Source organism: Staurois parvus, unplaced genomic scaffold (assembly GCF_062004578.1).
Source record: "Staurois parvus isolate SC_StPar_1 unplaced genomic scaffold, SC_StPar_1.0 ptg001557l, whole genome shotgun sequence".
Taxonomy (NCBI): Eukaryota; Metazoa; Chordata; class Amphibia; order Anura; family Ranidae; genus Staurois; species Staurois parvus.
The window spans coordinates 42,580-59,063 of record NW_028319353.1 but is presented as its reverse complement, the minus strand read 5'-3'; the positions used below and the strand labels follow the sequence as shown (position 1 = coordinate 59,063).

The following is a 16,484-nucleotide window of genomic DNA, read 5'->3' as shown; positions in this document are numbered from 1 at the left end:
TCTTTTAGACACGACATTTGTACAATTTCTGTATCGTTCACATTTTTGTATACTTAAAAAAAACCGATGTAACCTTAATCACTAAACCACCATGATGTAACCTTACCACTGAAACACCATGGCATAGTTGTAACCACTGAGTTACTATGATAACCAGAGCTACCATGATGTAACCATAACCCTCGGGGCACTGGGGTATAACCTTAACCACTAAACCACCATAATATAATCCTAGCCACAGAGCTTCCATGATGTAACCATAACCCTCGGGGCACTGGGGTATAACCTTAACCACTAAACCACCATAATATAATCCTAGCCACAGAGCTTCCATGATGTAACCATAAACCTCAGGGCACTGGGGTATAACCTTAACCACTGAACCACCATGATATAGTCCTAGCCACAGAGCTGCCATGATGTAACCATAGCCACTGGGACACTGGGGTATAACCTTAACCACTGAACCACCATGATATAATCCTAGTAAAGAGATGGACGCTGCTCCACTGACCCTAGGAGTCCAATGTTGAAAAATAGCCTCAGCCGCCGTTCTGGCCATGCCCTCTAATGCGTTTTACCCCACCCACTGGGGCTTGGCTTCTGTGACCAAGCCCCCAGTGGGCAGGGCAAAACGCACCAGAGGGCGTGGCCATAACAGTGGTTGAGGCCATTTCTCAACATTGGACTCCTGGAGGCTTGTATTGGCTGACACTGGAATCGCTCGGACTCCTGCTCCCCTCTTCACACTTGGGGTGACCTTTTCCCTTCCATCCATAGCTTGGAGCGGCGCAGGTATACTTTTCACTATGATATAATCCTAGCCACAGAGCTACCATGATGTACCCATAACCACTGAGGCAGAGGTATAACCTTAATCACTGAACCAACTTACTATAACCCTGACCACCAATCCAACATGATGTATCCCTAACCACTGAGCCACTTCGATGTTAAATAGAAGGTGACAGATGTTCTAATCACATTCTTTGATGCAAAGTTAATCCCTAGATAAAGAATCTACAAACATATATGGAGTGAAAATATTAAAATATGTGACAACAACGTGAAAATGTAAGGCGGGTCGCATCGCATCGCATCAATGGAAACGGCAAGGTGGAATGTTGCAGAAGTAACTTCAAATGCGTGAGGTCAATGGAAACAATGTTCCCCCTGGGTGGGGATCCCTACCTTGCCTGGACTGCTGGTATAGTTGAATGCGTAGACCTCTTCTATGTTCTTGTCAATGCGCCCGAAGTACCGCAACCCGAAGTGCCCCGGCTTCATGTCCGTCGGCCGGCTCACTCCACCGACGGGCTCAGTCACCATAACAGAGAGCAACAGCCATTGGCTGAGCCAGATCACCGCCCCCGAGGTCCTCATCTCCCTGCTGGGTCTTATCCCACCTTAGAGAACGTTCTCAGTCCTTCCAATGAAATCTCGCCATCGATTAGACAGGTGTGAGGATAATACAGACGGACAGCGATCATTGATCAGCAATCAATTACATTGTCTCCATGTGGGGAGCGCCGACCAGATTGGATGTGATCTAAGAGAAGAAAAGATAAAGCGAGATATGAAATGACGGAACATTCCCTGAGGTGCCATCACATCTCAACCGAGCTTCATATATCGCCCTCCATACTTCCACCGATCAATTATCTGTCCGTCTATTGCCGTTCTCACCTCTGCTTCCCATATCTACAGTCCTGACTCTCTGTTTATGAACAATCCAAAGCATGTGCCGCCCTATGGCCCCTTTCACACGGGCGTTCCGTTTTTTTCATCAGTTCAATCACGTTTTTTCCAAGAAAAAACGGATCAATTCACATCAGTTTTTCATCCGTTTACATCCGTTTTTGATCTGTTTACATCTGTTTTTGTCAGTGTACATCCGTTATATGACCGTTTACATCCGTTTTCATCTGTTTACATCCATTTTCCATCTGTTTTCATCCTTTTTCCATCTGTTTACATCCGTTTATAATCAGTTTACATCCATTTTTCATGCGTTTTTCATGTTATGTTGTCCGTTTACATCCGTTTTTCATCGTATACATCCATCTTTGGTCTGTTTATATCCCTTTTCGTCTGCTTACATCAGTTTTTAATCAGTTTACATTACTTTTTGTCTGTTTACATCCATTTACATCTGTTTTTGGTTTGCTTACATCCGATTCAGTCCATTTACATCAGTTTTTTATCCCTTTACATCCGTTTACACCGGTTTTGGTCTGTTTACATCCATTTTAATCCGTTTACATCTGTTTGTGTCTGTTTATATCCGTTTTTTGTCTGTTCTGGTTTTTTTAATGGAAGAAGAATAGGCCCCTTTTACACGTTCTGTATGTCTGTTTTTCATCTGTCCGTTTAAGGATGAAAAACGAACACCTATGTATTTCTATGGACTATAGGATGTAAACGGATGATCATTGGATAAGAAACGGATGAAAACTGACAAAAACGGATATAAATGGATGAGAAATAGATGTAAGCGGACAAAAAAACGGATGTAAACTGATGCAAAACGTATGTAAACTGATGAAAAATGGATGAATAACGGATGTAAACTGATGAAAAATAGATGTAAACTGATGAATAACGGATGTAAACTGATGAAAAACTGATGAAAAATGGATGAATAATGGATGTAAACTGATGAAAAACAGATGTAAACTGGTGAAAAATGGATGAATAACGGATGTAAACTGATGAAAAATGGATGAATTACGGATGTAAACTGATGAAAAATGGATGAATAATGGATGTAAACTGATGAGAAATGGATGAATAACGGATGAAAAAAAGATGTAAACTGATGAAAAATGGATGAATAATGGATGAAAATTGATGAAAAATGGATGAATAACGGATGTAAACTGATGAATAACGGATGTAAACTGATGAATAACAGATGTAAACTGATGAGTAACAGATGTAAACTGATGAAAAACGGATGTAAACTGATGAAAAACGGATGAATAATGAATGTAAACTGATGAAAAACTGATGTGAACTGATCTGCTTTTTCTTGGAAAAAATGTGACTGATCTGATGAAAAAACGCCCGTGTGAAAGGGCTGTGATCCTATGTTGGACTATTACTTATTACTGATTGGTCGCTGCATGAGGGCGGCACATGTGGATTGGTTGTATTTAGTTGCTATAACCCGTGCCTTATATGTGCTGCTGATTGGTTATTATTTTATTATATTAATTTTTTTATTTTTATATTTATTATATTATATATTATTCCACATTTCATTGCTGATTATGATTTGTATTTGTGCGATGATTTTAGGTTTATTATATACAGTGGGGATCGAAAGTTTGGGCACCCCAGCTAAAAATTTGTATTAATGTGCATAAAGAAGCCAAGGAAAGATGGAAAAATCTCCAAAAAGCATCAAATTACAGATTAGACATTCTTATAATATGTCAACAAAAGTTAGATTTTATTTCCATCATTTACACTTTCAAAATAACAGAAAACCAAAAAATGGCGTCTGCAAAAGTTTGGGCACCCTGCAGAATTTATAGCATGCACTGCCCCCTTTGCCAAGCTGAGACCTGCCAGTGTCATGGATTGTTCTCAATCATCGTCTGGGAAGACCAGGTGATGTCAATCTCAAAGGTTTTAAATGCCCAGACTCATCTGACCTTGCCCCAACAATCAGCACCATGGGTTCTTCTAAGCAGTTGTCTAGAAAACTGAAACTGAAAATAGTTGACGCTCACAAAGCTGGAGAAGGCTATAAGAAGATAGCAAAGCGTTTTCAGATGTCAATATCCTCTGTTCGGAATGTAATTAAGAAATGGCAGTCATCAGGAACAGTGGAAGTTAAAGCAAGATCTGGAAGACCAAGAAAAATATCAGACAGAACAGCTCGCAGGATTGTGAGAAAAACAATTCAAAACCCACGTTTGACTGCACGATCCCTCCAGAAAGATCTGTCAGACACTGGAGTTGTGGTACACTATTCCACTATAAAGAGATACTTGTACAAATATGGTCTTCATGGAAGAGTCATCAGAAGAAAACCTCTTCTACGTCCTCACCACAAAAATCATCGTTTGAACTTTGCAAATGAACATATAGACAAGCCTGATGCATTTTGGAAACAAGTTCTGTGGACCGATGAGGTTAAAATTGAACTTTCTGGCCGGAATGAGCAAAGGTACGTTTGGAGAAGAAGGGGCACAGAATTTAATGAAAAGAACCTCTGTCCAACTGTGAAGCATGGGGTTGGATCAATCATGCTTTGGGGTTGTGTTGCAGCCAGTGGCACAGGGAACATCTCACGAGTAGAAGGAAAAATGGATTCAATAAAATTTCAGCAAATTTGGATGGTAACTTGATGCCATCTGTGAAAAAGCTGAAGTTAAAGAGAGGATGGCTTCTACAAATGAATAATGATCCTAAACACACCTCGAAATCCACGGGGGATTACATCAAGAGGCGTAAACTGAAGGTTTTGCCATGGCCTTCACAATCTCCTGACCTCAACATCATTGAAAATCTATGGATAGACCTTAAAAGAGCCGTGCGTGACAGACAGCCCAGAAATCTCAAAGAACTGGAAGACTTTTGTAAGGAAGAATGGGCAAAGATACCTCAAACAAGAATTGAAAGACTCTTGGCTGGCTACAAAAAGCGTTTACAAGCTGTGATACTTGCCAAAGGGGGCAGTACAAGATATTAACTCTGCAGGGTGCCCAAACTTTTGCAGACGCCATTTTTTTGTTTTCTGTTATTTTGAAAGTGTAAATGATGGAAATAAAATCTAACTTTTGTTGACATATTATAAGAATGTCTAATCTGTAATTTGATGCCTTTTGGAGATTTTTCCATCTTTCCTTGGCTTCTTTATGCACATTAATACAAATTTTTAGCTGGGGTGCCCAAACTTTCGATCCCCACTCTATCTATCTATCTATCTATCTATCTATCTATCTATCTATCTATCTATCTATTATCTATCTATTATCTATCTATCTCTCTATTATCTATCTATCTATTTATCTATCTATCTATCTATCTATCATCTATCTATTATCTATCTATCTCTCTATTATCTATCTATTATCTATCTATCTATTATCTATCTATCTATCTATCTATCTATCTATCTATCTATCTATTATCTATCTATCTATCTATCTATCTATTATCTATCTATCTATCTATCTATCTATCTATCTATCTATCTATCTATTATCTATCTATCTATTATCTATCTATCTATCTATCTATCTATCTATCTATCTATCTATTATCTATCTATCTATTATCTATCTATCTATCTATCTATCTATCTATCTATTATCTATCTCTCTCTCTATGTCTCTCTTTCACCATTCTATCTATATCTATGATAGATATATCTACCACTGTTCTATGTCTCTCTCTTACACTTCTATCTATACAGCAAACGGAAATTAAAATATTCTTGATTGGCAGGGTCAAATACATTTTAGCATTGCCAACACAAATATCTATCTATCTATCTATCTATCTATCTATCTATCTATCTATCTATCTATCTATCTATTATCTATCTATTATCTATCTATCTATCTATCTATTATCTATCTATCTATCTATCTATCTATCTATCTATCTATTATCTATCTATTATCTATCTATCTATCTATCTATCTATCTATCTATCTATCTATCTATCTATCTATCTATTATCTATCTATCTATCTATCTATTATCTATCTATCTATCTATCTATCTATTATCTATCTATCTATCTATCTATTATCTATCTATTATCTATCTATTATCTATCTATCTATCTATCTATCTATCTATCTATCTATCTATCTATTATCTATCTATTATCTATCTATCTATCTATCTATTATCTATCTATCTATCTATCTATCTATCTATCTATCTATCTATTATCTATCTATCTATCTATCTATCTATCTATCTATCTATCTATCTATCTATTATCTATCTATCTATCTATCTATTATCTATCTATTATCTATCTATTATCTATCTATCTATCTATCTATCTATCTATCTATCTATCTATCTATCTATCTATCTATTATCTATCTATCTATCTATCTATTATCTATCTATTATCTATCTATCTATTATCTATCTATCTATTATCTATCTATCTATCTATCTATCTATCTATCTATTATCTATCTATCTATCTATCTATCTATCTATCTATCTATCTATCTATCTATCTATTATCTATCTATCTATTATCTATCTATTATCTATCTATCTATCTATCTATTATCTATCTATCTATCTATCTATCTATCTATCTATCTATCTATAATCAATCTATCTATCTATTAATTATCTAAATATCCTTCTATATATTTGTCTGTTCCTCTATGCCCCCCAATTATATCTGTGATAGGATATCAGTATCTATCTTCTATTTTGTATCTTATCTATCTCCTTTATGTTTCTCACTCTTCTATCTATACAGAAAACAAATTCAAATATTTTTTAATGACAGGGTGAAATACCTTTTGCCAACACAAATTCATTCTCTCTCTCTCTCTCTCTCTCTCTCTCTCTCTCTCTTTCTCTCTCTCTCTCTCTCCCCTTTATGTCTCTCTCACGCTTCTATCTATATCTGTGATCGATATTATGTATGTATGTATCTGTCTATCCATGTATCTATCTGTGTCTCCCTCTGTCAGATCCCCCTCCCCCACCCTCTCCCAGTCTCAGTGTCTCTGTACACAGATTTGCACTGGTACATGCAGTCACACTGGGAATGGCAGGCAGCGTGCTGAGCTGTAGGTAAGGTGTCACCCATGCCATTAGAGGGGGGAGGGGAGGGGTGCAGAATGCTGGGGTGCAGTACCTGTCTCCTGGGGTTAGGATGCTCCTCTTCTGCCCCCAGCAGTGCTGCTGTCACCCATCTCCAGAGCCCAGGATCGCTCACTCAGCCCAGCGCCGGGTTCCCCCCAGCCAGCACAGCTCACACCCTGCCGCCCACTGATTGGCTGGGCTGACCAGGCAGGGGACAGAGCTGCATGACAGGTGACCAATCACGCTGCAGGCATTGTTCTCAGCTCGGGTGAAAGCAGAAGGTGGCAGGTGCGGATGGGCTGCAGGTGGACTTCGGCGCCATCTAGTGGAGGAAGAAGAGAAGGCACGGCATCATGACACCGGTTATAGACGGGTGTGATATCTATGAGCGAAGGGCGGCCAACTATTGTCATGCCTGGCAGTGATCTGCATGACGCCCATTGTAAGGAGCATTCTTCCCACTGACACCAATGTAAGGAGCATTCTTCTCACTGACACCAATGTAAGGGACATTCTTCCCACTGACCACCAATGTAAGGGACATTCTTCCCACTGACACCAATGTAAGGGACATTCTTCCCACTGACACCAATGTAAGGGACATTCTTCCCACTGACCACCAATGTAAGGGACATTCTTCCCACTGACCACCAATGTAAGGGACATTCTTCCCACTGACCCCCAATGTAAGGGACATTCTTCCCACTGACACCAATGTAAGGAGCATTCTTCCCACTGATCACCAATGTAAGGAACATTCTTCCCACTGACCACCAATGTAAGGAACATTCTTCCCACTGATCACCAATGTAAGGGACATTCTTCTCATTTACACCAATGTTAGGGACATTATTCCCACTGACCACCAATGTTAGGGACATTCTTCCCACTGACCACTAATGTAAGGGACATTCTTCCCATTTACACCAATGTAAGGAACATTCTTCCCACTGACACTAATGTAAGGAGCATTCTTCTCACTGATCACCAATGTAAGGGACATTCTTCCCACTGACACCAATGTAAGGGACATTCTTCCCACTGATCACCAATGTAAGGGACAGTCTTCCCACTGATCACCAATGTAAGGAGCATTCTTCCCACTGATCACCAATGTAAAGGACATTCTTCCCACTGATCACCAATGTAAGGGACATTCTTCCCACTGACACCAATGTAAGGGACATTCTTCCCACTGATCACCAATGTAAGGGACATTATTCCCACTGACCACCAATGTAAGGAGCATTCTTCTCACTGACCACCAATGTAAGGGACATTCTTCCCACTGATCACCAATGTAAGGGACATTCTTCCCACTGACACCCAATGTAAGGAGCATTCTTCCCACTGACACCAATGTAAGGAGCATTCTTCCCACTGACACCAATGTAAGGAGCATTCTTCTCACTGACCACCAATGTAAGGGACATTCTTCCTATTGACCATCATCAGCATATAAGCCTGCTTTATATACTGTAGCACCCTCCTAGTGCAGCTAGGGGGAGCTAGATCTTAATGGTTAGACAGGAGCTGTTAGCAGGTCAGGTGTAATATCCAGAGGGGTCAAATTATAGTCAGGGCTGAGAGACTCTGTAGCACAGCCCCTCTGGAATTTCCTCCTGCTCTGAGTCTTTCAGAGGAGGGCCTTGGAAACAGTGGGTGGATCTGAGGAGTGGCTGGCTGCATTCTTGAGGGACCTCAGCCAATCCCCAACAGAAGGCTTGGCAAGGGAGTGGGACTCTGCAGGTCAGCCCCCCTGGAATTTCACCGTCTGAGGCTTTCGGTGGAGGGCCTTGGAGGCAGTGGGTTGATCTGAGGAATGTCTGGCTGCATTCTTGAGGGACCTCAGCCAATCCCCAACAGAGGGCTTGGAAGGGGTTTGGACTCCCTTATAAATGTTTGGAGCCTGCTCAGTGGCAGGAGTGTAAGGAGTAAGGTGAAAGAAGGAGTAGGAAGATGTGAGGCTGATGGAGGAAGGCTGCCAGGAGGCCTAGTGGGATGGGGGCTGCCTGCGAGCCTGGAGCTGGAGAGGTGGAAAACGTAGACCTCACTGGCCCCCTGAGTGAGGACTACCTGTATGGCAGGGAAGGAGCAGCCCAGCTGATAGGCCTGGTAGCAGCAGCCGACCCGCAAGCAGTACAGAAGAGGATCTGAGTGAGTACACCTACACCCCCTGGGTGGACTCTGCACTGGTGGGAAACCAGATTAGTCCCCTGCTATGACTGTTCATCTCATAGAAAGGGACAGGAGCCAAGTCCCCTGCTCAGGAAAGGTCTCCAGATTGCTAGGTGAAGAGGAGGAGTTCATCGAGGGTCTAGGGCAGCCTTTCTCAACCTTTTCAACACAGAAGAACCCTTTAAATGACTTTTTGGTCTCGGGGAACCCCTGCTAAAGATTACTGTATCTATAACTCATGATACATTCATGTGATGGTCAGTGGGAAGAATGTTCCTCACACTTGTGGTCAGTGGGAAGAATGTTCCTCACACTTGTGGTCAGTGGGAAGAATGTTCCTCACACTTGTGGTCAGTGGGAAGAATGCTCCTCACACTTGTGGTCAGTGGGAAGAATGCTCCTCACACTTGTGGTCAGTGGGAAGAATGTTCCTCACACTTGTGGTCAGTGGGAAGAATGCTCCTCACACTTGTGGTCAGTGGGAAGAATGCTCCTCACACTTGTGGTCAGTGGGAAGAATGCTCCTTACACTTGTGGTCATTGAGAAGACTAACCCCCTTATACAAGTGGGGATCGAACGTTTGGGCACCCCAGCTAAAAATTTGTATTAATGTGCATAAAGAAGCCAAGGAAAGATGGAAAAATCTCCAAAAGGCATCAAATTGCAGATTAGACATTGTTATAATATGTCAACAAAAGTTAGATTTTATTTCCATCATTTACACTTTCAAAATAACAGAAAACAAAAAATGGCGTCTGCAAAAGTTTGGGCACCCTGCAGAATTTATAGCATGCACTGCCCCTTTGCCAAGCTGAGACCTGCCAGTGTCATGGATTGTTCTCAATCATCGTCTGGGAAGACCAGGTGATGTCAATCTCAAAGGTTTTAAATGCCCAGACTCATCTGACCTTGCCCCAACAATCAGCACCATGGGTTCTTCTAAGCAGTTGTCTAGAAAACTGAAACTGAAAATAGTTGACGCTCACAAAGCTGGAGAAGGCTATAAGAAGATAGCAAAGCATTTTCAGATGTCAATATCCTCTGTTTGGAATGTAATTAAGAAATGGCAGTCATCAGGAACAGTGGAAGTTAAAGCAAGATCTGGAAGACCAAGAAAAATATCAGACAGAACAGCTCGCAGGATTGTGAGGAAAACAATTCAAAACCCACGTTTGACTGCACGATCCCTCCAGAAAGATCTGGCAGACACTGGAGTTGTGGTCCACTATTCCACTATAAAGAGATACTTGTACAAATATGGTCTTCATGGAAGAGTCATCAGAAGAAAACCTCTTCTACGTCCTCACCACAAAAATCATCGTTTGAACTTTGCAAATGAACATATAGACAAGCCTGATGCATTTTGGAAAAAAGTTCTGTGGACTGATGAGGTTAAAATTGAACTTTTTGGCCGGAATGAGCAAAGGTACGTTTGGAGAAGAAGGGGCACAGAATTTAATGAAAAGAACCTCTGTCCAACTGTTAAGCATGGGGTTGGATCAATCATGCTTTGGGGTTGTGTTGCAGCCAGTGGCACAGGGAACATCTCACGAGTAGAAGGAAAAATGGATTCAATAAAATTTCAGCAAATTTTGGATGGTAACTTGATGCCATCTGTGAAAAAGCTGAAGTTAAAGAGAGGATGGCTTCTACAAATGGATAATGATCCTAAACACACCTCGAAATCCACAGGGGATTACATCAAGAGGCGTAAACTGAAGGTTTTGCCATGGCCTTCACAATCTCCTGACCTCAACATAATTGAAAATCTATGGATAGACCTTAAAAGAGCCGTGCGTGACAGACAGCCCAGAAATCTCAAAGAACTGGAAGACTTTTGTAAGGAAGAATGGGCAAAGATACCTCAAACAAGAATTTAAAGACTCTTGGCTGGCTACAAAAAGCATTTACAAGCTGTGATACTTGCCAAAGGGGGCAGTACAAGATATTAACTCTGCAGGGCGCCCAAACTTTTGCAGACGCTATTTTTTTTTTTCTGTTATTATGAAAGTGTAAATGATGGAAATAAAATCTAACTTTTGCTGACATATTATAAGAATGTCTAATCTGTAATTTGATGCTTTTTGGAGATTTTTCCATCTTTCCTTGGCTTCTTTATGCACATTAATACAAATTTTTAGCTGGGGTGCCCAAACTTTCGATCCCCACTGTAGATAGCTAAAAATATCAATGGTGTCAGCGGGAAACTATCTGAGAGGCAAATATTGCTTGTTGCTCAAAGAACCCCTAGCAACCTCTGGAGGAACCTTGGTTGAGAAACCCTGGCCTAAGGAGATACATCAAGGAGACGCTGGCTAGCCCTCCAACCGAGACTGTGTTGCAGAAGAAGGAGAAGCTTGTGAATAGTTCCAGGAAGTTGTCCTCAGATTTTGGTTCCCTTAGGCATCCAATACCCCCCTTACCCTACCCCAGTTCTAAAACCCCTCAATAACAAAACCAAAGCTCAAGGACTGGTTTCTGACTCTGGATGCAAGCTTGTGTGGAAAATGCTGAATGCCTGGCTGTGCAGGACTTTAGGGGGACCCAATTCATCAGCAATCCCCAAGGGTGGAAGTGCTACAATAGCTAACTCCATAGAGCGATCTTATGGATATTACCTGGAGCGCTCAACCAGTGTGTTTCTGACTATTGCCCTGGACCACCATCTACACTATTTCATTGAAGACAATGGGAATCCGTCGCTGACCTGTGGACACGTTCTCCTTATGTTATAGGGAATTTCGGGGGTACATTTTGGCAGTAGGGCTCCCAGACAGTAATTGCAGTAATCCCACCAATAATTGGACCAGTCTGGCAATTCATAAACACTTGTAGCAATACACTAGCACAACCTCGCCCCAACAGCTTCACCTATCTCTATCCAGGGCCAACTGTAGAGGTTTTCCGTCTCACAACAGCCAGGCATATCTTCACCAAGGCCAAAGGGAACGATGAAGGAATGAAAATCACAGGCTGTCCTCCTCCCAGCAAGTTCTTCCTCCACCAATGACTAGGACTCAGTTTCATCGAGGGCCACATCAGCATTATGGTTGCCCTCAAAGGGCCGGTTGTATCTGTAGCACTCTATAAATGTATCTACTCTATCATAGAAAACAATTGGCTCTGCATTCGAATGTTACTGGTTTTAGTAATAAATTAAGACCAGGGGTGGACTGACAACTCATGGGGCCCCCGGGCAATAGGGGATCATGGGGCCCCTGTGTCCTTGTCCAAACTCAAAAAAGCCTATGAAAAAGGTACCAGGGGCATCTCATAGGGCCCCCTACTGACCCCGGGCCCTCGGGCATTGCCCGAGTTTCAAAATGGTCAGTCCGCCCCTGCTTAAGACATAAGCTGCGAAGGGCGGGTGCAAGTCGGCATGGAGCCCACTCACACTCCAGTAGCAGATGATGGAAGTGGGGGTCACGTACCACTGGTGTCATCCACAAAAAACTATATTGGACACTTCTCAAATGGAACATGGTTCTGTGGATGGCACCAGTGGTGTGTGACCCTCCTTTTCCACTGGAAAAGAATGGTATTATTCTCATAATAGTTACAAGCAGAACAACCCCCCCTCCTTACATCAAATGCCAAGAACCCCCCCACCACCATCAGAAGTTAAGAGTACCCCACCATCCCTTACATCACAGTGAACCCCCCCTTACCTTGTGCTGCTGCTGGGGGCAGAGCTCAGAAGCAAAAAGTGCAGGGTCTGGAGAAGGACCAAAGAAAGACTGGAGTCTGCAGCCAGAGTCTGCTGCATGCTGAGACCAGGGGAGATGGAAACGAGGGGTTGCTGTGGCTTCACAGAGAAGTGCGGGATCTGTAGTAGGAGTTCTGTCCTCCTCTCTGCTGCTGACTGCTGAGACAAGGTGGGAGCATAGACAAGGGGGTGCTGTGGATGCATGGAGAAGTGCAGGATCTGTAGGAGGAGTTATGTCCTCCTCTCTGCTGCTGACTGCTGAGACAAGGTGGGGGTGGAGATGAAGGGGTCCTGCGGCTGCATGGAGAAGTACAGGATCTGTAGGAGGAGCTCTGTCCTTCTGTCTTCTTTTGACTGCTGAGACAAGGTGGAGGTGGAGATAAGGGAGTCCTATGGCTGCATGGAGAAATGCAGGATCTGTAGTAGGAGTACTGTCCTCCTCTACGCTGCTGACTGCTGAGACAAGGTGGGGGTGGATACAAGGGGGTGCTGTGGATGCATGGAGAAATGCAGGATCTGTAGGAGGAGTTCTGTCCTCCTCTCTGCTGCTGACTGCTGAGACAAGGTGGGGGTAAAGATGAGGGGGTCCTACGGCTGCATGGAGAAATGCAGGATCTGTAGGAGGAGTTCTGTCCTCCTCTCTGCTTCTGACTGCTGAGATAATGTGGGGCAGGAATGAGCAAGTGCTGTGGCTGCACAGAGAAATGCAGAATCTGTTTCTGCCTCCTGAGTTCTGTTCTGCCCTTTGCTACTGACTGCTGAGTCAAGGTGGGGGGTGTAGACAAGGGGGCGCTGAGGCTTCACGGAGAAGTGCAGGATCTGTAGGATGAGTTCTGTCCTCCTCTCTGCTGCTGACTGCTGAGACAAAGTGGGGGGTGGAGATGAGGGGGTCCTACGGCTGCACTGAAAAATGCAGGATCTGTAGGAGGAGTTCTGTCTTCCTCTCTACTGCTGACTGCTGAGACAAGGCGAGGGCAGAGATGAGAGGGGTGCCACAGCTGGTGCGAAGGCCACTTGAAATGGCCTGGTGGGCCCAATTCATCCTGCAGACCTTGTGTTAGACACATGTGGACTAGGGTTACCCCCCATCTGGCATTTTACTGGCCACATTTGTAAAGAAAACTCTAAAGGTCAGTGCTCTTTATATCAAATGACACAGAACCACACAAGAGCACGATGCTCAGGACTGGTCTGGGGGATCTGTTACCCTGAGATCTATTTGTGCAACAGAGTTGCTTTACCGAGGAGTTTTCCCCACTCAGCTGACACTCAATGGATGTTTTTTGTTTAATGCTCCGTTCTCTGCAAACCCTACAGACTGTGGCATGACAATCCCAGGAGGTCGGTGGTTTCTTGAGATGCTGCAATCCCAACACCCGCAGCTGCCGATCAATTCTTGGTTGAAGACATTTAGATAAGACATTTTCCCATTCTAATGTCTTTTTGTGCATGCATGCTTTACTTATTGAATTGGATCCACATGATTTGCTCTTCAGGTAATTGTGTTGAGGATCTCCTAATAATGTGTTAACTGAGCGTACAGGAAGTAATTGCAATGCCCCCTATAGATAATTCATATATTGATATTAAAGACTGACTGGGAGGTATGGGTCTTACCCATAACGCAGTGGGTTACATTTAAAAAATGTAATGTAGAAAGATCCATGAGAGATCCATGAGAGGTCAATGAGATGACATGAGAGGTCCATAAGAGGCCAATGAGAGGTCCATGAGAGATTAATGAAAGATCCAAGAGAGGTCCATGAGAGAACCATAAAAGATCCATGAGAGATTCACAAGAGGTTCATGAGAGGTCCATGAGAGATCCATGAGAGGTCCATGAAAGAATCATGAAAGATCCATGAGAGGTCCATTAGAGGTTCATGAGAGATTCATGAGAGATCCATGAGAGGTCCATGAGAGAACCATGAGAGATCCCTGAAAGATCCAAGAGAGGTCCATGAGAGAACCATGAAAGATCATCAGAGATCCATGAGAGATTCACGAGAGGTCCATGAGAGATCCATGAGAGGTCCATGAAAGAATCACGAAAGATCCATGAGAGGTCCATTAGAGGTTCATGAGAGATTCATGAGAGATCCATGAGAGGTCCATGAGAGAATGATGAGAGATCCATGAAAAATCCAAGAGAGGTCAATGAGAGAACCATGAAAGATCATCAGAGATCCATGAGAGATTCACAAGAGCTCCATGAGAGGTTCTTGAAAGAATCATGAAAGATCCATGAGAGGTCCATTAGCAGTTCATGAGAGATTCATGAGAGATCCATGAGAGGTCCATTAGAGGTTCATGAGAGAACCATGAGAGATCCATGAGAGGTCCATGAGAGAACCATGAAAGATCCCTGAAAGATCTAAGAGAGGTCCATGAGAGAACCATGAAAGATCATCAGAGATCCATGAGAGATTCACGAGAGGTCCATGAGAGATCCATGAGAGGTCCATGAAAGAATCACGAAAGATCCATGAGAGGTCCATTAGAGGCTCATGAGAGATTCATGAGAGATCCATGAGAGGTCCATTAGAGGCTCATGAGAGATTCATGAGAGATCCATGAGAGGTCCATGAGAGAACGATGAGAGATCCATAAAAAATCCAAGAGAGGTCCATGAGAGAACCATGAAAGATCATCAGAGATCCATGAGAGATTCACAAGAGGTCCATGAAAGAATCATGAAAGATCCATGAGAGGTCCAATAGAGGTTCATGAGAGATTCATGAGAGATCCATGAGAGGTCCATGAGAGAACCATGAGAAATACATGAGAGGTCCATGAAAGATCCATGAAAGATTCACGAGAGATCCATAGGAGGACCATGATGCCGCAGATCACCTTTGTGAGGCCACAGTGAATCGTAAAGACCAAGTGAGTCGTAAAGACCAAGAAAATAGCAATTTGTGATGGACAGAACCACATGCCAAGTGCAATCACCCACAGCCAGACCATACGGTTTCCCTGCGTTGTCCCCAAAGCAGTGATAGAAGGGAAATCTTGCAATGGGGACACTAGTTAGGTAGACAACCAGTGATTCTCTCACTTTGGAGGGGGAGGAGACTGCAGGGGGGACAGGGATCTGGGGGAGAAGGGTGCAGGGGGGACAGGGATCTGGGGGAAGAGGCTGCAGTGGGGACAGGGATTTGGGAGAGAAGGGTGCAAGGAGGACAGGGATCTGTGGGAGAATGGTGCAGGGGGGACAGGGATCTAGGGGAGAAGGGTGCAGGGGGGGACATGGATATGGGGGAGAAGGCTGCATGAGAAATAAGAATCTAGGGGAGCATGACTGCAGGGGGGACAGGTATCTGGCGGAGAAGGGTGCAGGGGGGACATGGATATGGGGGAGAAGGCTGCATGAGAAATAGAAATCTAGAGGAGCATGGCTGCAGTGTGGACAGGGAGCTAGGGGAGGAGGCTGCAGGGGGTACAAGGATCTGGGGGAGAAGAGTGCAGGGGAGCAGTGATCTAGGGGAGAAGGGTGTAGGGGGACATGGATATAGGGGAGGAGGATGCATGAGAAATAGGAATCTAGGGGCACATGACTTCAGGATGGACAGGGAGCTAGGGGAGGAGATTGCAGGGGTGACAGGGATTTGGGGGAAGAGGCTTCAGGGGGGACATGGATATGGGGGAAGAGGCTTTATGAGAAATAGGAATCTAGAGGAACATGGCTGCAGGGTGGACAGGGAGCTAGGGGAGGAGACTAAAGGGGGTACAGGGATCTAAGGGAGAAGGGTGCAGTGGGGACAGGGATCTGGGGGAGAAGGGTGCAGGGAGGAC

The 16,484-nt window shown here is 43.5% G+C and overlaps 1 protein-coding gene across 4 annotated transcripts in view; it reads right to left on the bottom strand.

The window, feature by feature from the left end:
- The window catches only part of SIDT1 (SID1 transmembrane family member 1), a 160,879-nt gene extending 153,806 nt beyond the window's left edge, over positions 1-7,073 (bottom strand). Inside the window, exons 1-2 of one of the 4 annotated variants that reach the window (XM_089662818.1) lie at positions 6,857-7,073; positions 1,192-1,549 (exon numbers count right to left, since the gene is read on the bottom strand). In XM_089662818.1, coding sequence (XP_089518944.1) covers positions 1,192-1,383 — 192 coding nt within the window. In that variant the 5' untranslated portion in view covers positions 1,384-1,549; positions 6,857-7,073. Of the gene's footprint in view, positions 1-1,191; positions 1,550-6,856 lie in introns of those variants that run through there. The other 3 variants (XM_089662819.1, XM_089662820.1, XM_089662822.1) reach the window with 3 other exon arrangements.
- Positions 7,074-16,484: the final 9,411 nt, after the last annotated feature.